The sequence below is a fragment of the Cetorhinus maximus genome, chromosome 25 (genome assembly GCF_964194155.1).
Source record: "Cetorhinus maximus chromosome 25, sCetMax3.hap1.1, whole genome shotgun sequence".
In the NCBI taxonomy this organism is placed as follows: domain Eukaryota; kingdom Metazoa; phylum Chordata; class Chondrichthyes; order Lamniformes; family Cetorhinidae; genus Cetorhinus; species Cetorhinus maximus.
Genome location: NC_135903.1, coordinates 13462456 through 13484055, shown reverse-complemented (window position 1 = coordinate 13484055; position 21600 = coordinate 13462456). Strand labels below are relative to the sequence as shown.

The following is a 21600-nucleotide window of genomic DNA, read 5'->3' as shown; positions in this document are numbered from 1 at the left end:
GTTCAATGAGCATGGGGCTGACAAGTGAGTGGGAATTAGTCCAAGTAGATATGGAGAAACTATTCCCATTGTTGGAATGAGGGTGGAACTAGAGGGCACACATTTAGGGTCATTGGCAAAAGAAGCAATGGTGACATGAGGAAAATCTTTGTACAGAGCGACTGGTCTGGAATGCCCTGCCTGAGAGTGTGGTGGAGGCAGATACGGTCAAGGGTTTCAAAAGGGAATTGGATCATTATCTGCAAAGGAAGAATGTGCAGGGTCACGGGGAGAAGGCAGGGGAGAGGTACTAGGTGAATTGTTCTTGCAGTGAGCCAGCAGACATGATGGGCAGAATGGCCTCAGCACTGTAACAATTCTATGATTCTATTCTATAAATCACGATATGGAGGGAGAGGGGGCGAGAATGGTGGATGGCGAGGGGGAGGGGGATGGGGAGCAGGGGCGGGAGGGGTGAGGTGGCAGGGAAGCGGCCGGGGGCTGGAGAGGGTGTGGGGAGAGGAGGGAGAGTAGGGAAGGAGGTGGGGGGAGGGGGGAGAGTGTGGCAGGGAAAAGGGCAGCTGGGGAGAAAGAAGGGATGCGAGGGCAGGAGGGAGGGGAGAGAGAGAGTGAGGAGCCTGATAGAGGGGAGGGAGAGGGGGAGGGAGGGAGCGAGTGGGAGAGGGGGAGGGGAGGGAGAGGGAGGAGGAGTAAGGGGTGGTGCAGAGGGAGAGAAGTCAGTGTGGAGAGGAGCGCGAGGGGAGGGGCTAGAGAGGGGAGGGGAAGAGGGCAGAAAGGGGAAAGAGGAGAGAGGGCATGGTGGAGGGGAGATGGGGGAGAGCAGAGGGAGTTGAGGAGGGGCTAGAGGGGAAGGTGGAGAGAGCTGGGAGAGAGAGGGGGGAGGGGGTGGGAAGAACGGGGAAGGGGTGGGGAGAGGAGGGGGCAGGAGAGGCGAGAGCAGAGGAGGAGTGAGGAATTGGACAGGGCTGGTTGAGGGGCAAGGGGAGTTGGGAGACAGGGTGGAGGGGGAGTTGAAATGGGGTGAGGTGGGGGCAGGGTGAGGGGTGGGGGGAAGCTGGAGAGGGGGAGAGAGAGGGGAGAGGGAACAAGGAGAGGGGGTGAGGAGGAGAGAAGGTAAGGATATAAGGGGGTGGGGAGACGGAGCAGGGAGAGAGGGCAGGGAAAAAGGGGATTGAGGGGTGGAGAGAGAGGAGGTACAGAGAGAGCACAGAGGGGGACAGGGAGAGGAGTGAGAGGGTGTGGGGAGAGAGGGAGAGGGTGTAGGTAGAGGAGAGAGGAAAGGGAAGAGGAGAAGTGGAAGAGAAGAGGAGGGAGAGGAGAGGGGTAGAGGAGGGGGAGACAGAGGAAAGGAGAGGGGAGAAGGGAGAGAGGAAAGTGGGAGAGGAGAGAGGGGCAAGAGGAGAGAGGTGAGAGGTGAGAGGAGAGGGGTAAGAGGAGAGGGGTAAGAGGAGAGGGGGGAGGGGAGAGGGGGAGAGGAGAGGAGGGGGGGAGGGGGGGAGACGAGAGGGGGGAGAGGAGGGGGGATGAGAAGAGGTGGAAGGAGAGAGGAGAGGGAGGAGGGGGGTGGAGAGTGGGAGAGGAGAGGGGTGAGAGGAGAGGGGGATGAGGGGCCAGCGTGAGGGAGAGGATAGAGGGGGTTCGGGGAGAGATCAAGTGGGAGACGGGGGGCTGGGGAGGAGGGGGGAGGGGAGAAGTGGGTGGGGAGAAAGGCGCAGGGAAAAGGGGGCAGAGAGAAGGGGGGCGAAGGGAGCGTGGAGAAGGGGGCAGAGAGAGGGGGCAGGGAGATGCGGCAGTGGCAGGGGGTGGGAAGACGGGCTGAGGAGACACGGTGAGGAGAGGAGAGGGGGTGAGTGAGGGTGGGGACAGGGGAAGAGAAGACAGTGAAGTGGGGTGAGACAGTAGAGGGGGGAGGTGAAAGGGTGGAGGGGGAGGGGAGGGGGGGCCGAGGGGGTAGGTGAGAGTGTGGAGGTGGAGAGGGGGGGCTGGGTGGGAGGTTGTAGAGAGGGGAGGAATGACAGGTGAAGGGAAAGGGGGCAAGGAGAGCGGGGAGAGGGAAGGGGGAGAGGGGAGAGGGGAAGACTGCATGGAGGGAAGATGAGGGGGTAGAAGTGGCCTGTAGTTGGACGCAGAGAGGGGGGAGTGGAAGGGCAAGGAGAGGGGGAGAGCGTGTTGAGGAGAAGGGGAGAGGGGGAGCGAAGAGAGGGGCAGAGAAAGAGGGAGGGAGAGGGTTGAGATGGGTCATTAAGAGCGGATTGGGGGGCAGGGAGGGGGAAGAGGAGTGCGGGTAGAAGGGGAGGGAGAGGAGAGGGGAGAGAGGGCAGAGGAGAAGGGGTGGGGTTGAGAAACTTATCAGCCATGATTGAATGGTGGAGCAGACTCGATGGGCCGAATGGCCTAATTTCTGCTCCTATGTCTTATGGTCTTATGGTCTTATGGGTGAGGGAAGCTGCAGGGTTGGGGAGAGAAGTGCGAGGAGATGGGGAGGGGAAGAGGAGAAGGGGATGGGAGAGCACGGGGAGAAGGGGAAGAGAAGTAGGGGATATGGGGACTAGGAGATGGGGAGAGGGGGTGAGGAGAGGATGGAGACAGGTCAGGGAGAGGGGGAGTGGGGACAGAGAGGAGGGGAGAGGGGGCAGAGGTGAGGGAGAGATGGAGATGAGGAGGGAGAAGAGGGATACAGACAAGGGATGTGGGGAGGGTGGCAGGGAGGGGAGGCAGGGAGAGGGGGTGGGGATGGGAGGAGAGGGGGGTGAGGGGGGATAGTGGGGGTGGGGAGAGGATTGCAAGTGAGGCAGGGACATGGGGAGAAGAGGGGGAAGGAAGGGAGAAGAAAGGGATGGGGGAATGAGGAGAGGGGGAGTGGTGGGTGAGGAGAGGGGGGAGAGGAAAGGAGAGAGCAGAGGAGGGAGGGGGTGAGGAGAGTGGGGAGAGGGGTCCGAGGAGATGGAGAGGTGGCAAGGAGAGGGGAAGAAATGCACAAGGAGAGGGAAAGATTTGTATGAGGGGAGGGAATGAGGGTGCAAGGAGAGGGAGGAGAGTGGTCCGAGGAGAGGGGCTGGCGAATAGACGGGGAGGGGGGCCAGTGAGAGGGGGAGTGGGGACAAGGAGGAGGTCATGTAGAGGTTGAGAGGTGGGTGAGATGAGGGGGCAGAGTTAAGCGAGGAGGGGGAGATGGGGCAGGGCAAGAGGGGCTGGGAGAGGGGATGCGGAGGAGTGGAGAGAGGGTGAGTGGGGGTGGGGAATTGGAGAGAAGAGGGAGGAAGGAAGCAGGGAATAGAGGACGAGGAGAAGGGAGTGGGGTGTGAAGAGGGGGAGTGGGGTAAAGAGAGCAAGAGTGGGGTGAGGAGAGGGGGAGTGTGGCAAGGAGATGGGAGTGGGGCGAGGAGAGGGAGAGTGGGGCAAGGAGATGGGAGTGGGGCGAGGAGAGGGAGAGTGGGGAGAAGAGAGGGGGAGTGGGGTGAGGAGATGAGAGTGGGCGAGGAGAGGGGGAGTGGGGTGAGGAGAGGGAGAGTGGGGTGAGGAGAGGGAGAGTGGAGTGAGGAGAGGGGGAGTGGGGTGAGGAGTGGGAGTGGGGAGAGGAGGGGGAGTGGGGTGGGGAGAGGGAGAGTGGGGTGAGGAGAGCGGGAGTGAGGTGAGGAGAGGGAGTGGGGAGAGGAGACAGGAGTGGGATGAGGAGAGGGGGAGTGGGGTGAGGAGAGGGGGAGTGGGATGAGGAGAGGGGGAGTGGGGTGAGGAGAGGGAGTGGGGAGAGGAGACAGGAGTGGGATGAGGAGAGGGGGAGTGGGGTGAGGAGAGGGGGAGTGGGATGAGGAGAGGGGGAGTGGGGCAAGGAGACAGGAGTGGGATGAGGAGAGGGGGAGTGGGGTGAGGAGAGGGGGAGTGGGATGAGGAGAGGGGGAGTGGGGCAAGGAGACAGGAGTGGGATGAGGAGAGGGGGAGTGGGGTGAGGAGAGGGGGAGTGGGGCAAGGAGACAGGAGTGGGGTGAGGAGAGGGGGAGTGGGATGAAGAGAGGGGGAGTGGGGCAAAGAGACAGGAGTGGGGTGAGGAGAGGGTGCTTGCTGCGAGGTGGGGGAGTGCAATGAAGGTGGAGACTGGGACGAGGAGAGGGGGAGAGGGGGCAAAGAGAGAGGAAGGGGAGAAGAGGATGGTGAGGGGGAAAGGGGAAGAGGAGAGGGGCGGGGAAGGGGGAGGGGAGTGAGGCGATGGGGAGAGGGCGGTGGGTGAGAGGGGGCGTGGGGAGATGGCGTGAAGAGGGGAGCAGGAGAGGGGGTTGGGGAGAGGGGGAAGAGATTTCAATGAGAGTGGGGCAAGGGGGTGAGGAGAGAGGGATGAGGAGAGGAGGCAGGGAACATGACGGGGGATGTTAAAGTGGGGGTTGGTGAGAGGGTGCAGGATTGGGGGCTGAGAAAGGCAGGGAGAGGGGGAAATGGGTGGGAGATGGGGGGGCGGGAGGTGCAGAGACAAGCCGGGGAGAGCGGGCAGGGGGATGGGAATTGGAGAAAGGGGATGAGGCGTGGCATTGAGAGGGGGAGGAGAGTTAGAGAGGAGGTGGGCAGGGAGAGAGAGAGGGAGAGAAGGGAATGGGTTTGAGGGAGTTGGGGGAGAGGAAGGCAGAGAGATGGGGCTGAGAGTTTGGAGAAAGGGGTGGGGTGAGGGAGGTGGGGAGAAGGGGGAGAAGGTAGAGGGGAGAGGGTGTGGGAGAGGAAGTTGGGACATCTCTCTCTCCTGACGAATGGGGAATGCTGAAGGGTGACCTGATAGAGGCACTGAAAATTATGGTTGGGATTTTCTGGTCCTGCCTGTGGTGGATAGGGTAAAAAATAAGAGGGGCCAGCAAAAATTCCATTGACTTTGGACGGGTGTGATGAGAATTTGGAACTCGCAACCATCGCAAATGGTTGAGGTGAATAGTGTAGACGAATTTAAGGATTAAAAACATGAGGGAGAGAAAGGAATAGAAGGATATGCTGATAGGGTGGGATGAAGAGGGGTTGGAGGAGTCTGGTGTGGAGATAAACATCAGCATGGAGCAGATGGGTTGAATGGCCTGTTTCTGTGCTGGAAATATGTTGTAATTCTAGGCTTGGTTGTAATTGGATATCACAATAAGTTAACATGCAGGTACAGCAAGCAATTAGGAAAGCAAATGGTATGTTAGCCTTTATTACAAAGGGTTTGGAGTCAGAGTAAAGAAGTCTTTCTGCAATTAAATAAGTTCTATTTTGAGGCCACACCTGGAGTACTGTGTGCAGTTTCAGCCTCTGTATCTAAGGAGGTGTGACAAAGGTTCAACAGACTAATTCCTGGGATGAGAGAATTGTCCTATGAGGAGAGACTGGCTAGACTAAGAATTAGAGGTAATCACACTGAAACACATAAAATTCCTAGGGGCTTTGAGAGAGTAACTGGAGGCTGAGAAGTTGTTTTCCCTGGCTGGGCAATCTAGAATATGGGGTCACAGTCTCAGAATAAGGGTTTGGCCATTTCGGGCTGAGATAATGAGAAATTTCTTCACTCAAAGGGTTATGAATCCTTGGAATTCTCTAGAGTTGTGGATGCTCAGTCATTGAATATATTCCAGACAAGGATCGATAGATTTTGGACACTAAGGCAATTAAGGGCTATGGGCACAATGTGGGAAAGTGATCATGTGATCAACCACGATCTTATTGAATAGTGGAGCAGGCTCGAGGGGCTGAATGACCTATTCCTGACCCTATTTTTGTTATGTTTTAAGCTCCTCAGCCAGTGCCTGCTTGGTGTCTATCGGTGAGCTGGACCTAGCACTGAACAGGCATAAGTTCTTGTTGGAATTCAGTTCTGCGTTGTGGTGTCCTGGAGATGAGATAAGGGAAATGCAGACAGCTAAACCTCTCCATCAGCAAATCGATTACCAAGAACCCAACACCTACCATTTCTGGAATTGCACAGTAATGCTACTGGCTCTTTTTCTAGAAATGAAATTCCCAGAATAATGAATTATTTTGCCTAAGATCTTCACCAATAATTTCTAATTTATAGACCAAATTCCACTGACTTCCTGGAAGCTGCAGTGTATCCATTAGTGTAGGAAAGGGAAAAGACAGATTGCTGTCTTAGGTGTGTGACTGACCAGATCTCACCCTAAGCACCAGCCTGTCCTTTCCTCTCAGGCAATGACAGACCTGCTGTGTATTTCCAATATGTTCTGTTTTCGTGTGTTAATTTGTCCCTCTCGTTAAACACAAAGCTAGGCTGTGTAAAGCCGCACCTATCCTCCATCTCATCTGATTTCAATTACCTGCTTCACCTCTCCATCAGCTGCTTCTGTTTGGTGCTTTAGATTTTCACTGTCTGGCATTGAAGATACAGGAAACAGGTGACAGACTGCAGCGGGGGCTGTAAAGATGGTCAGGGAGCAGATGATCACTGCCCAGGATTGCAGCTCCAGTATTGGGTGGGGAGTTCAGTCTAATCACCAAATCACTCAACTGGGAGTTACAGGCAATAGGTCTGAGCAAGTGCTGAGAGGTGATGTTCCCCAAGGGATTTGTTCTTGGTACAGTTTTAATAATTATTTCACAGCATTGAATTCTTGGGGTCTCTGTATTGAGAATGAGATGATTGTGCTTTGGTATCAGTAGCTTTTTAAACTGGCTGAAGGATAGTGAAGCAGGTGTTTGGGATCAAGTCAGATTGAGGATGTATGCAATGTCGCTTTGAGTTAATTCTAGAGGGGGCCAATAGTAACTGGGTGAAAGCAAAAAACTGCGGATGCTGGAAATCCAGAACAAAAATAAAAATACCTGGAAAAACTCAGCAGGTCTGACAGCATCTGCGGAGAGGAACACAGTTAACGTTTCAAGTCCGTATGACTCTTCAACAGAACTAAGGAAAAATAGAAAAGAGGTGAAATATAAGCTGGTTTAAGGGTGGGTGGGACAAGTAGAGCTGGATAGAGGGCCAGTGATAGGTGGAGATAACCAAAAGATGTCATAGACAAAGGGACAAAGAGGTGTTGAAGCTGGTGATATTATCTAAGGAACGTGATAATAAAGGTACAGATAGCCCTAGTTGGGGTGGGGTGGGGGGAAGGGATCGAAATAGGCTAAAAGGCAAAGATAAAACAATGGATGGAAATACATTTAAAAATAATGGAAATAGGTGGGAAAAGAAAAATCTATATAAATTATCGGAAAAAAGGGGGATCGGAAAGGGGTGAGGATGGAGGAGAGAGTTCATGATCTAAAATTGTTGAACTCAATATTCAGTCCGGGAGGCTGTAAAGTGCCTAGTCGGAAGATGAGGTGCTGTTCCTCCAGTTTGCGTTGAGCTTCACTGGAACAATGCAGCAGGCCAAGGACGGACATGTGGGCATGAGAGCAGGGTGGAGTGTTGAAATGGCAAGCGACAGGGAGGTCTGGGTCATGCTTGCAGACAGACCGAAGGTGTTCCGCAAAGCGGTCACCCAGTCTGCGTTTGGTCTCTCCAATGTAGAAGAAACCGCATTGGGAGCAGCGAATGCAGTATACTAAATTGAGGGAAGTGCAAGTGAAATGCTGCTTCACTTGAAAGGAGTGTTTGGGCCCTTGGACGGTGAGGAGAGGGGAAGTAAAGGGGCAGGTGTTGCACCTTCTGCGGTTGCATGGGAAGGTGCTGTGGGAGGGGGTTGAGGTGTAGGGGGTGATGGAGGAGTGGACCAGTGTGTCCCAGAGGGAATGATCCTGCCGGTGGGGGTGTAGGGAAGATGTGTTTGGTGGTGGCATCATGCTGGAGTTGGCGGAAATGGTGGAGGATGATCCTTTGAATGCGGAGGCTGGTGGGGTGATAAGTGAGGACAAGGGGGACCCTATCATGTTTCTGGGAGGGAGAGGAAGGTGTGAGGGCGGATGCACAGGAGATGGGCCGGACACGGTTGAGGGCCTTGTCAACCACCATGGGTGGAAAACCTTGGTTAAGGAAGAAGGAAGACAGTGGAACTGTTTTTGAAAGTGGCATCATCAGGACAGATGTGACGGAGGTGAAGGAACTGAGAGAATGGATTGGAGTCCTTACAGGAAGCGGGGTGTGAGGAGCTGTAGTCGAGGTAGCTATGAGAGTCGGTAGGCTTGTAATGAATATTGGTGGACAGTCTATCACCAGAAATTGAGACAGAGAGGTTAAGGAAGGGAAGGGAAGTGTCAGAGATGGACCATGTGAAAATGATGGAGGGTGGAAATTGAAAGCAAAATTAATAAATTTTTCCAGGTCCAGACGAGAGCATGAAGCAGCACCGAAGCAATCATCGATGTACCGGAGAAAGAGTTGTGGGAGGGGGCCGGAATAGGACTGGAACAAGGAATGTTCCACATACCCCATAGAGAGACAGGCATAGCTGGGGCCCATGCGGGTACCCATAGCCACACCTTTTATTTGGAGGAAGTGAGAGGAGTTAAAGGAGAAATTGTTCAGTGTGAGAACAAGTTCAGCCAGACGGAGGAGAGTAGTGGTGGATGGGGATTGTTGGGGCCTCTGTTCGAGGAAGAAACGGAGAGCGATCAGACCATCCCGGTGGGGAATGGAGGTGTAGAGGGATTGGACGTCCATGGTGAAGAGGAGGTGGTTGGGGCCAGGGAACTGTAAATTGTTGATATGATGTAGGGTGTCAGAGGAATCACGGATGTAGGTGGGAAGGGACTGGACAAGGGGAGAGAGAATGGGGTCAAGGTAGCAAGAAATGAGTTCCGTGGGGCAGGAACAGGGTGACACGATCGGTCTGCCTGGACAGTCCTGTTTGTGGATTTAATTGGGTGAATCCTGATTGTGTAATGCTGATAGTCACAGCTAGGTTAGCCTCTCTCAATTGGCTGTTAATTCCTTAATAACCAAAGGTCATGGGTTAAAATGTCCAATCGCCTTGTCCCAAAAACTCAAACGATGGTCAAGGAAACTTGCAGGTCCTTCTTCTGACTGCAAGAAATGAAGCCACCAGAAATTGACTCCCACCTTCATCCACTGAGTGAAGGCCAAGACACAAACAGAACATATCCTTCTGCTCAAGGACCTTGATCTATCTGCTAGAGATAAGACAGCCTTGTACTCAGACCATAATCATGTCTCTAGTAGGAAGGATGCTTGTCTATTCTGAACTTATATCTGTGGAACGACTAGCTTATTAAAGGTGCTTTTTTCTTATTTTATTTGGAGTGTTGCAAGACCAATTGCATGCGAGAGCTGACACGATCCGAGCTGTTTGCTTGAGATGCTGACACTATATTGGCTTATTTCCAAACTGACGTTTACTGCCCTAGGCTCTGGCCTTGCCCACACCACAATCTCTGAGGCAACCGGCTGTGAGCAACAAGAACTCAGATTCTGTGTTAGTTTCTCGTGTTGATGATTGATCCTGGACTGTCTGATACACAGCCACAAAGGGTTAATCCGGATGGTAATCCCCCAAACCCAGCCCTAAGGTTTGCCTGCTTTACAGAGTCTCCCAGCCAATATTACCCCACCTCTGAATGGAATGAGTCAGGTTTAAAACACCTGTACACATTCAGACTGACTTTTAATTCAGAGCTTCATCTGAAAGCGATTAAACAGCTTCCTTTGAATCACTCCCCAGCTCTCTTTGGGTCGGTGTTCTTTATGATTCTCTAGAATCAGCTTCTTGAACAGTGGATGTCAAATCACTGTGGAAATGTCAGCACTTAACTATTGTTTCCATGGTAGTGCGGCCACCCAGCAAAGATTTAAATGACGTTGTTCAGCACTAATGGGCACACTTGTGTTGTTAAAGGGACTTGTGTGCCTGGTGGTTTCGGTTTGAATGAAGCAGGAACCTGGAGAAAGTCTGAGCCAAAACAGGGCAGAAATACCGGGCAGAATTTTCCTCTTGGCGTGTGAGTGTGTGCCTCTCACGCCCGAGCGTGAAATAGTGCACGATGACGTAGGGCGAGCATCCCGACGTCATTGCACACTTGCATGGTATTTTAGTTGGCGGACATGCAAAAGAGTTGGCAGTGTGCCCGCCAACAATTAAGAGGCTTATTAAGGCCATTAACCAATTAATTAACCTGTATTTTTCACTGCCCGTCCAACATTATGGTTGGTGGGCGAGCGAATCGGCCAGGTGGCCTTTGTATTTTTGAGGAAACCTCATCCACAGGTGGGCTGAGGTTTTCGTAATTAAATAAAAAATAAAAAGTTTTGGGCAGAACTTTTCAAATCTACACGTTAAGGTGAATGAGTCCGCTGTGTGGACAGTTTTTCTAGAATTTTAAAAACTTTATTCATTGGTTTAAAATGCTTTAGCTCCCTGAGGCAGCTCTCTGCCTTCAGGGAGCTTTCATTGCACGCTCCCCCGCGCCTGTGCTGACTTCAGCCCTCGCCCTCCTCCCGCCCCCAACCCAGTGGCGCTGAGCTTCTCAGCGCAGGCTTCACGCTGGCAGCGTGAAATCGCGGTTGGGGGCCGATCGTGGGCAGCGTGCCATTTCCTGACCGCTCCCAGGCCCACCCGCCGCGCTTACCCAACGACCTGAAAATCCTGCCCACTGAGTGTAACAATGTTCCTTCCTGTCAAGTCATGCTGTATCATTGACAGTAATTCCTTATCCCATGACATTTAATTCAGGAGGGTAAGGGAATAGGGGATGGACACTGTAACTATACTTTGAAGGAAGAATGCTTGTCGGAAATCAAGCACTAAATATGCTGCACTTGTGAACAATAAAACGAGTACAGAACGAGTTTCATGTAATCATTCATTGGATGTGGGCTTTGCTGGCTGGGCCAGCATTTACCGCCCATCTCTAATTGCCCTTGAAAAGATGGTGGTGAGCTGCCTTCTTGAACCGTTGCAGTCCATGTGGTGTAAGTACACCCACAGTGCTGCTAGGAAGGGAGTTCCAGAATTTTGACCCAGCAACAATGAAGGAACGGCGATATATTTCCAAGTGTGGCTTAGAGGGGAACTGCAGCTATCTGCTGCTCTTGTCCTTCTAGGTGCCCTTGTCCTTCTTGGTGCTAGACATTGTGGGTTTGGAAGGTGCTTCGAAGGAGCCTTGGTAAGTTGCTGAAGTGCATCTTGTAGATGGCACACACTGCTGCTACTGTGCGCCAGTGGTGGAGGGAGTGAATGTTCAAGGTGGTGGATGGGGTGCCAATCAAGCTTTATCCTGGATGGTATCTGCTTTTTGAGTGTTGTTGGAGCTCTATTCATCCTGGCAAGTAGAGAGTATCCCATCACACTCCTGACTTGTGCCTTGTAGATGGTCGAAAAGCTCAGGGGAGACCGGAGGTGAGTTATCTGCCACAGAATTCCTAGCCTCTGACCTAAGAGTGTGAACACTCAAGACAGGTATGGTGAATACACAGTTAGAGGAATGGAACTAGCTTACTATAATTCTCCAAGTCCTATTCCCATCAGTGCTGGAACAGGATATTGGACAATATTTACAGTGGTATACAGTTGGGAGGGAGTTGCCCTGGGAGTCCTCAACATCGACTCTGGACCCCATGAAGCCTCATGGCATCAGGTCAAACATGGGCAAGGAAACCTGCTGATTACCACGTACCGTCCTCCCTCAGCTCATGAATCCTCATCACAATGAACACCATTTGGAGGAAGCACTGAGGGTGACAAGGACACAGAATATACTCTGGGTGGGGGACTTCAATATCCATCAGCAAGAGTGATTCGGCAGTACCACTATTGACTGAGCTGGCCGAGTTCTAAAGGACATAACAGTAAATAAATGGCAGTAGATTAAATATGGGTGACTTTAATCTTCATATAGATTGGGAAAATCAAATGGGCAGAGTCATATCTAGCACAAAGGAAGTTGGTTGTGGTTGTTGGAGGTCAGTCATCTCAGCTCCAGGACATCACTGCAGGAGTTCCTCAGGGTAGTGTCCTAGGCCCAAACATCTTCAGCTGCTTCATCAATGACCTTCTTTCCATCATAAATCAGAAGTGGGGATGTTTGCTGATGGCTGCACAATGTTCTGCACCATTCGCGATTCCTCAAATACTGAAACAGTCCATGCCCAAATGCAGAAAGACCTGGACAATATCCAGGCTTGGGCTGATAAGTGGCAAGTAACATTCGCACCACACAAGTGTCAGGCAATGACCATCTCCAACAAGAGAGAATCAAACCATCACCCCTTGATGTTCAATGGCATTACCATCACTGAATCCCCCATTATCAACATCCTGGGGGTTACCATTGACCAGAAACTGAACTGGACTAGGTTGAGTAGGGCAAAAACAGAATTACTTGGAAAAACTCAGCAGGTCTGGCAGTATCGGCGGAGAAGAAAAGAGTTGACGTTTCGAGTCGAAACGTCAACTCTTTTCTTCTCCGCCGATGCTGCCAGACCTGCTGAGTTTTTCCAGGTAATTCTGTTTTTGTTTTGGATTTCCAGCATCCGCAGTAGTTTTTTGTTTTTAGGTTGAGTAGGGGTTGGGCCTGTACTCACTGGAGTTTAGAAGAATGAGAGGCGACCTTATTGAAACATATAGGGGAGAATTTTTACCTTGTCGGGCGCGCGTGGCGGGCAGGCCTGGGAGCAGTCGGGAAACCGACCGCTGCCCAATATTGGGCCCCGACTGTGATTTCATGCGCGCTGCAACACTGAGCTCTGCCAGGGTGAGGGCAGGAGAATGGCAAGGGCAGAAGTTTGCGCATATGCGCGGGTGTGCGCGCTGAAGGCACAGAGCTGCCTCAGGGGGCTGAAGATTTTTAAAAACATAAGTAAAGAATTGAAAAATGTTAAAACCATGTCACATGAGCAGGGACATGTTATAAATGAGATTGAAACGTCTTCACTTTATTTTTAATTCCTGTTGGAAACCTCATCCTGCCCGTGGATGAGGTTTCATAAAAAATCCAAAGACTGCCTGGCCGAACCTTCCGCCCGCCAACCGGAAGTTTGGGTGGGCAGTGAAAAAGTGCATTTAATTATTACCTTAATGGCCTTAACATGCCTGTTAATTGTTGACAGGGGCGCAGCCGACTGCCACGTGTGCCCGCTGACCAAAATATCGCACATCATTTTGCACTCGAGCGGGTCGGGCACATGCCCACTCACTCAGCGAAAGCTCCTGCCCATAACATTCTTCGGAAGCTGGACAGGGTGGATGCTGAGAGGTTGTTTCACCTTGTGGGAGAGTCTAGGACCAAAGGCCATAATATCAGGGTAAGGGGTCGCCCATTTAAGACAGAGATGAGGGGGAATTTCTTCTCTCAGAGGGTAGTGAACCTGTGGAATTCTTTACCCCAGAGGGGTGTAGAGGCTGGGTCGTTAAGTATATTCAAGGCTGAGATAGACAGATTTTTAATCAGTAAGGGAATCAAGGGTTATGGGGAAAAGGCAGGAAAGTGGAGTTGAGGATTATCAGAGCAGCCATGATTTCATTGAATGGCGGAGCAGACTCGATGGGCTGAATGGCCTACTTCTCCTCCTAAGTCTTATGGTCTTACCTGTCCTTGCACAGGTCCTGCTTATGGAAGTTTCAGCAAGAAATTTTCCTTGACAGAAAAACGCAAAGGGAATGTTCTGTGGGTTTATTTTTGAAAAATTCTTTCATGGGGTGTGGCTGTTGCTGGCAAAGATTTGGCCTATACTCATTGGCGTTTAGAAGAATGAAAGGTGATATTATTGCCCTAATTGCCCTTGAGAAGGTGGTGGTGAGCCACCTTATTGAACTGCTGCAATCCACCTGGTGTAAGTACACCCACAGTGCTGTTAGGGAGGGATTTCCAGGATTTTGACCCAGCGACAGTGAAGGAACGGCATTATAGCTCCAAGTCAGAATGGTGTGTGGCTTGAAGAGGAACTTGCAGGTGGTGGTGTTTCCGTGCATCTGCTGCCCTTATCCTTCTAGATGGTAGTGGTCGTGGATTTGGAAGGTGCTGTTGAAGGAGGTTTCCTGCAGTGCATCTTGTAGGTGGTGCACACACTGCTGCCACTGTGCGTTGGTGATGGAGGGAGTGAATGTTTGTGGATGGGGTGCCAATCAAGTGGGCTGCTTTGTCCTAGATGGTGTCAAGCTTCTTGAGTGTCGTTGGAGCTGCACTGATCCGGGCAAGCGGGGAGTATTCCATCACACTCCTGACTTGTGCCTTGTAGGTGGTGGACAGGCTTTGGGGAGTCAGGAGGTGAGTTACTTGCCGCAGAATTCCCAGTCTCTGACCTGCTCTTGAAGTCACTGTATTTATATGGCTCGTCTAGTTCAATTTCTGGTCAATGGCACCCCCCAGGATGTTAATGGTGGGGGATTCAGCAATCGTAATGCCATTGAATGTCATGGGACGATGGATAGATTCTCTCTTGTTGGAGATGATCATTGCCTGGCACTTGTGTGGTGTGAATGTTCCTATAAAATAACAGATACCCAGGAGAGAGTGAGTCTTGGAGGCAGTTCAGAGAAGATTCACTCGGTTGATTCCTGGGATGAACGGGTTATCTTATGAGGAAAGAATGCGCAGATTGGGCCTATACTCATTGGAGTTTAGAAGAATGAAAGGTGATATTATATAAGATTCAGAGGGGGGCCTGACAGGGTAGATGCTGAGAGGAATCTAGAACTACAGGACACAATCTCAAACTAAGGGATCTCCCTTTTAAGATGGAGATGAAGAAGAATTTCTTCTCTCAGAGGGTCATTAATCTTTGGAATTCTCTTCCCCAGAGAGCAGTGGGGGCTGGGGCGTTGAGTATATCCAAGGCTGAGTTAGACAGATTTTTGATCTACAAGAGAGACTAGGGTTATTGGGGGGCAGGCAGGGAAGTGGAGCTAAGGCCAATTAGATCAGTCATCGTCTTACTGAATGCTGGCAGCTCAAGGGGCCAAATGGATCACTCCACCAGTTTCTTTTGTTCTTATGTTACAGGCTGGAATCTAATCGTGGTGTTGGGAGGGTTTATATATAGAATAACAGATACACAGGAGTGAGTTACAGACTGGAATATAATCGAGGGGTTTGGGGGGTTTATATATAGCATAACAGATACCCGTGAGTGAGTTACAGACTAGAATATAATCAAGAGGTTTGGTGGGGCTTTATATATAGAATAACAGATACCCGGGAGTGAGTTATGGTCATGTGGCACAGATAACCTTATAAACTGCTCAATTTGTACACTTGCGTCACACAATTTTCAGCTTCATTCTGTGAACTTCTCAAAGAGGAATCCACTATAGGTGCCTTTAGCTCCATTTTCTGTATGCTTTACTGTCAGTCTATTCTATTTGGGTGTGAGTTTCACCTCAGTCACACATGCATCACATCTCATGGAACACTGACAATGGCATCTTCAAACTGAGCTGCAAAAATGGTTTGTTTCATTGTGTGTCCGTGAGACCTCTAACCAGATCACAGTATTTGGTTACAGGAGAAAGAATGCTTTGGACAATTTCATGTCATCGATGCAGTTAGTCTCTCCTACCTTGGCGTTTGGTTGTGGTATCATTGGATAATACCTGATGCTGACCTCTAATCCACTCCCGCAACCTACAGATTGGTCTCTTCTCCACATTTTCCTGCAAACACAAGGAATTGAATGAGAACTTCCATATACAATAGAAAAATAGAAAGTTCTAAAAATACTCAGCAGGACAGGCAGCATGTGTGGAGAGAGAGACAGAGTTAACAGGCAGAGTTTAATGCCCTCCCCTGAGGCGGGTTTGGAGACAGGAGGGAGGCGATTTAATTGGGCGGAGGGTGCGGGGTGGGGTTGTTGCCGCTTTCCTGCCTCAGCCTTGATTAAGTCTGGGGCGAGAAGGCTCACTGTTGGCCTTCCAGCCCTGCCACCAATTGAGGCCCTTAATTGGGCAATTAATGCCCACTTAATGGCCTCATCCCATCACTGCAGGTATTCAACCAGAACTGGCCACTGAGTCACCACATGGGAAGCCTGAAAAGCTTGTTGGGGTTGCGTGCAGGTGGTGGTGGTGGGCTATCCCTCGAAGATCAGATTGGTTGCAGGGAGGATGTTTCCCCTGATTGGGGAGTCTAGAACCAGGGGCCACAGTCTCAGGATACGGGGCAGACCATTTAGGACTGAGATGAGGAAATATTTCCTCACTCAGAGGGTGGTCAACCTATGGAATTGTCTACCACAGAAGGCTGTGGAGGCTGGGTCACTGAGTGTATTCAAGAAAGAAATTGATAAAATTTTGGATATTAGTGGCCTTAAGAGGTAAGGAGAGAAAGCGAGAATGTGGCGTTGAGATAAGGGATCAGCCATGATCATATTGAATGGCAGAGGAGGCTCAAAGGGATGAACGGCCTGCTCCTGTTCCTAGTTTCTATGTATTGCTACTCAGTCCTAGTTACTGGATTTCCATATATGACATTTCCTTCCTGGGTAACACAGGGAGCACAATTTCCCACGCATTTTTGGCTATCCCGAAACTCTCAACCCAGCTCCCAACGTGTGCACGCCTCGAGCATAAAACCAACCGTATTATTCAACAATAATTGACAACATCACAGGGCCCGCTGGTGGAATGAAGTATGTGCTGTAAGTATTGGAGAGTTTACCTGAATCTGCTCATTACTTCCTGGCCTGGAGTTGCTGGAAAAAATGCAAAACCTGTTCCTCTCTCCACCACAGAGATTCCTATACCCAGAATATCATTAGTAGGATGAAGAACGGAATGTCAGCGCCTATCCAGCCTGGAGCTAAAAGATTTTGGGGAGATTTAGGAGACGTGTTCACAGTTATGGATTATACTAGAGGAAATAAGGAGAAACTTTCAAAGATTCAGTAGTAATTTACCAAAGGGAATTGGATATATTTCTGAAGATTAAAAGTTTACAAGGTTAGAGAGAGGGAGCAGGGGAGTGGGACTGATTGGCTAGCTCCTTTGGAGAGTTATCATTAGAATGATGGGCCAAGTAGCCTCCTTCTTACTGTGTGATTCTATGAATTCTAATCTAATGCCTGGGTTCACCCACTTAATCCTAAATTGATCTGAAAAACCATCAAAGCTGTGACTCAGGACTAAGTTCCATGCGCTGTGTATCAGTCTTTGCAGTAATGGGCATGTTCAGTTTGAGCTGGGCTTTTGGTAAGTTGTTAGTGCAGTTGTTGGGGGACTGGACCACAAACATTTGTCACTCCACACAGTTTAGTTATTCTCTCAACACTTCTGCTTTTAATTATTTTCTTTCAAGATTAGGAATCGTGTGACTGTCTAACAATAATTCACTGTCACTGGCATTTTTGAAACAAGTTTGAAGAGCCCAAATCTCCATTGATCAAAGTGTTTTTATTTAAAATATCCACAGGTATTGAAGTTGCCTGAACTGTAAAAAAATACAATTACAAAATTTTGAGCTGGTGCAATTTGATCAGGCAGAAATCTTTATAAACATTCTGGATAATGGTTAATGATCACTTAAAAACCTAAGAACCTTGAAGAACAGGAAAATCTCAGCGTCCAACAACTCAGTCCCTTATTAACTGACCTTAACGTCACTCACCATCCCTCGATATCCCTCAACCTCACCCACCATCTCCCCACACCCCTCAACCTCACCCACCATCTCCCCACATCCCTCAACCTCACCCACCATCTCCCCACACCCCTCAAACTCATCCACCATCCCCCCACATCCCTCAACCTCATCCACCATCTCCCCACACCCCTCAACCTCATCCACCATCTCCCCACATCCCTCAACCTCACCCACCATCTCCCCACATCCCTCAACCTCACCCACCATCTCCCCACATCCCTCAACCTCATCCACCATCTCCCCACATCCCTCAACCTCACCCACCATCTCCCCACATCCCTCAACCTCATCCACCATCTCCCCACATCCCTCAACCTCACCCACCATCTCCCCACATCCCTCAACCTCACCCACCATCCCCCCACATCCCTCAACCTCACCCACCATCTCCCCACATCCCTCAACCTCATACACCATCTCCCCACATCCCTCAACCTCACCCACCATCTCCCCACATCCCTCAACCTCACCCACCATCCCCCCACATCCCTCAACCTCACCCACCATCCCCTCACATCTCTCAACCTCACCCATCATCTCCCCACACCCCTCAACCTCATCCACCATCTCCCCACACCCCTCAACCTCACCCACCATCTCCCCACATCACTCAACCTCACCCACCATCCCTCAACCTAATCCACCATCTCCCCACACCCCTCAACCTCACCCACCATCTCCCCACATCCCTCAACCTCACCCACCATCCCTCAACCTCATCCACCATCTCCCCACACCCCTCAACCTCACCCACCATCTCCCCACATCACTCAACCTCACCCACCATCCCTCAACCTAATCCACCATCTCCCCACACCCCTCAACCTCACCCACCATCTCCCCACATCCCTCAACCTCACCCACCATCCCTCAACCTCATCCACCATCTCCCCACATCCCTCAACCTCACCCACCATCTCCCCACATCCCTCAACCTCACCCACCATCCCTCAACCTCATCCACCATCTCCCCACACCCCTCAACCTCATCCACCATCCCCTCACATCCCTCAACCTCACCCACCATCTCCCCACATCCCTCAACCTCACCCACCATCTCCCCACACCCCTCAACCTCACCCATCATCTCCCCACACCCCTCAACCTCACCCACCATCTCCCCACACCCCTCAACCTCACCCATCATCTCCCCACACCCCTCAACCTCATCCACAATCTCCCCACATCCCTCAACCTCATCCACCATCCCTCCACATCTCTCAACCTCACCCACCATCCCCTCACATCCCTCAACCTCACCCACCATCTCCCCACATCCCTCAACCTCACCCACCATCTCCCCACACCCCTCAACCTCATCCACCATCTCCCCACATCCCTCAACCTCACCCACCATCTCCCCACACCCCTCAACCTCACCCACCATCTCCCCACATCCCTCAACCTCATCCACCATCTCCCCACATCCCTCAGCCTCACCCACCATCTCCCCGCATCCCTTAACCTCACCCACCATCCTCCCACATCCCTCAACCTCACCCACCATCTCCCCACATCCCTCAACCTCACCCACCATCTCCCCACATCCCTCAACCTCACCCACTATCTCCCCACATCTCTCAACCTCACCCACCATCCTCTCACATCCCTCAACCTCATCCACTACCCTCCAGATCCCTCAACCTCACCCACCATCTCTCAACCTCACCCACCATCCCTCCACATCCCTCAACCTCACCCACCATCTCCCCACATCCCTCAACCTCACCCACCATCTCCCCACATCCCTCAACCTCACCCACCATCCCCTCACATCCCTCAACCTCACCCACCATCCCCTCACATCCCCCAACCTCACCCACCATCCCCTCAACATCACCCACCATCCCCTCACATCCCTCAACCTCACCCACCATCCCCTCACATCCCTCAACCTCACCTACCATCCCCACACATCCCTCAACCTCACCCACCATCCCCTCACATCCCTCAACCTCACCCACCATCTCCCCACTTCTCTCAATCTCACCTACCCACTCACCATCTCCTCACATCCCTCAACATCACCCCTATCTCCCCACATCTCTCAATCTCACCCACCCACTCACCATCTCCCCACATCCCTCAACCTCACCCACTATCCCCTCACATCTCTCAACCTCACCCTTCCACCCACCATCTCCTCACATCCCTCAACCTCATCCACCCCACCTTCTCCCCATAGCACTCAACCCCAACTACCACTGTCGCACCCTATCCAGAATCCTCTCCAGAAATATATTTAATTATTTGTTGAGCAATCTATTCATCCACCTCAGTGGCCTTCCCAGATTCTCCATCTCTACCTGACATCCCAATGTACGTCTGGTAAAGGAACTGTGAGACCAGAGTTTATGTTAACAAGAGGCAAGATGCCCAAACCACAAACAGGTACAGCCACTTTGCAGACCTGACAAGTGGATGCTCACACTGTAATCCTTCCAATATCTCTAAGTGTAGAGAGTTTAACTTTTGAGTATTCCAACCAGCTTTCTGCCCAGGATTGACTCCTCTTACTATGTGGTTGATGCTGTGTTGAGGGTATGAGCTCCCTCACAGAGAACAAATGCAACATTCACTGTGACTCAGTGACCAGCGCTCTCTCAGCTCCGATTTAGAAGGTTATGGGTTGACGTCCCACTCCAAAGACTTGAGCACAAAATTCAAGCTGACAGTCCAGTGAAGTACTGAGGGAGTGCTGCACTGCCAGAGCTGCTGTCCTTGAGATGAAACTTTTAAACTGAGGCCATGTTTGCCCTCACAGGTGGATGTAAATGTTCCAACGGCACTATTTGAAGAAGAGCAGTAGAGTTATCCTTGTGTCCTGGCCAATATCCATCCCTTAACCAACTTCATTAAAACAGGTTATCTAGTCATTATTGCATTGCTGTTTGTGGAATCTTGCTGTGCACAATTTGGCTGTTGCATTTCCTACATTACAACAGTGACTGCACCCCATTGGCTGTAAAACGCTTTGCGATGTCCTAAGTTCATAAAATGTGTTGTGGAAATAGCCCTTCTGAACTCATATTTTGAGTTTTAGATTATACTCGAGTTCTTAATGTGTTTGTTTGTAGCTGCACCCGACTGTTTTTTAACCAGCTGACAACCCCAATAGCAAAATTGTGTCCTAGAGGATGTACTGCTACTCTCTTCAGTGATAGGCACCACTAACACTCCCTCACCATCTCTGCTAATGGGAGAGGGAATGAGTCTGGGTGGAGCTTTCTATCCTATCCCAGTCCCACTCCACACCCAGCTTTCTCCTCTCCTTCCCTGAACCACTTGCTGGGATCAACCCCATGGCCTCTGCAATGTCCCTAACCCCTCACTCAAGTGGTCACTCTGTTGTTTTGATCCATAATGGGCGAGCCTATTCCCTTTCTCTAACCTAGAGCACAGCTGCAGCATCTGCCCAGATCAAGGTGGAGCCTGGCACCTTCTGACAAGTGAGGCTGAGTGCCTCGCAGGTAGCTGCCTGTACCTTGTGGAGTCCAGGAGTGAGGCCTGCTTTAGAACATTTAAACACTAACATATTAATTCAAGACATCTGAGACCCGATCAATGTATACTGGTGTTTTTGGGAATTTAGCCAGGGCCTTGGAACAGGTCTCAAGATTGTCCCTTGTGGACAGCTGAGAGATTCTCTTCCCCGATCATACAATCCCTTTCATGCTTCACAAATTAGGCTACTGGCCCCTTTAAGAACTGTTGCAATGCAATTCTTTCAGCCCCATCTAGAAAAAAAATATCAGGTTCAAAGTTTTTCGTTTTGTCCACAATGTGCTACAAACTGAGCCAAGTATCGCGCCACTGTACCAGCTGTACATTTATTCTGTTAATGTTTTATATTCATTGCCAGCAGAATGTTGTCTTGCTGGTTTGTTTAACACTGAGGCAAAGAGCTATCAGTTATTCACCACAATGACAAAGCCCGTAAGTCCTACAAACATTTTACAAAGCCAAGAATCACAGCATTTCAGAGAGTTGAATGTGAATACCTCAAACATCTGGGTGCTGTTGAAGAAACTTGTTATGAAACCCTGGTATTTGTGCAGTAAAACTCTTCCACCTCACAAGCAGTCCACTCGTTCTCTACTAGTAAAC

General features: G+C 50.8%; 1 protein-coding gene across 3 annotated transcripts in view; it reads right to left on the bottom strand.

Moving 5' to 3' along the window:
* The window catches only part of LOC144667922 (growth factor receptor-bound protein 7-like), a 165477-nt gene extending 143877 nt beyond the window's left edge, over window positions 1-21600 (bottom strand). For all 3 annotated transcript variants that reach the window (XM_078529531.1, XM_078529533.1, XM_078529532.1), the window contains exons 1-2: window positions 21495-21600; window positions 15416-15509 (exon numbers count right to left, since the gene is read on the bottom strand). In XM_078529531.1, coding sequence (XP_078385657.1) covers window positions 15416-15509; window positions 21495-21503 — 103 coding nt within the window. In that variant the 5' untranslated portion in view covers window positions 21504-21600. The remainder of the gene's footprint in view (window positions 1-15415; window positions 15510-21494) is intronic.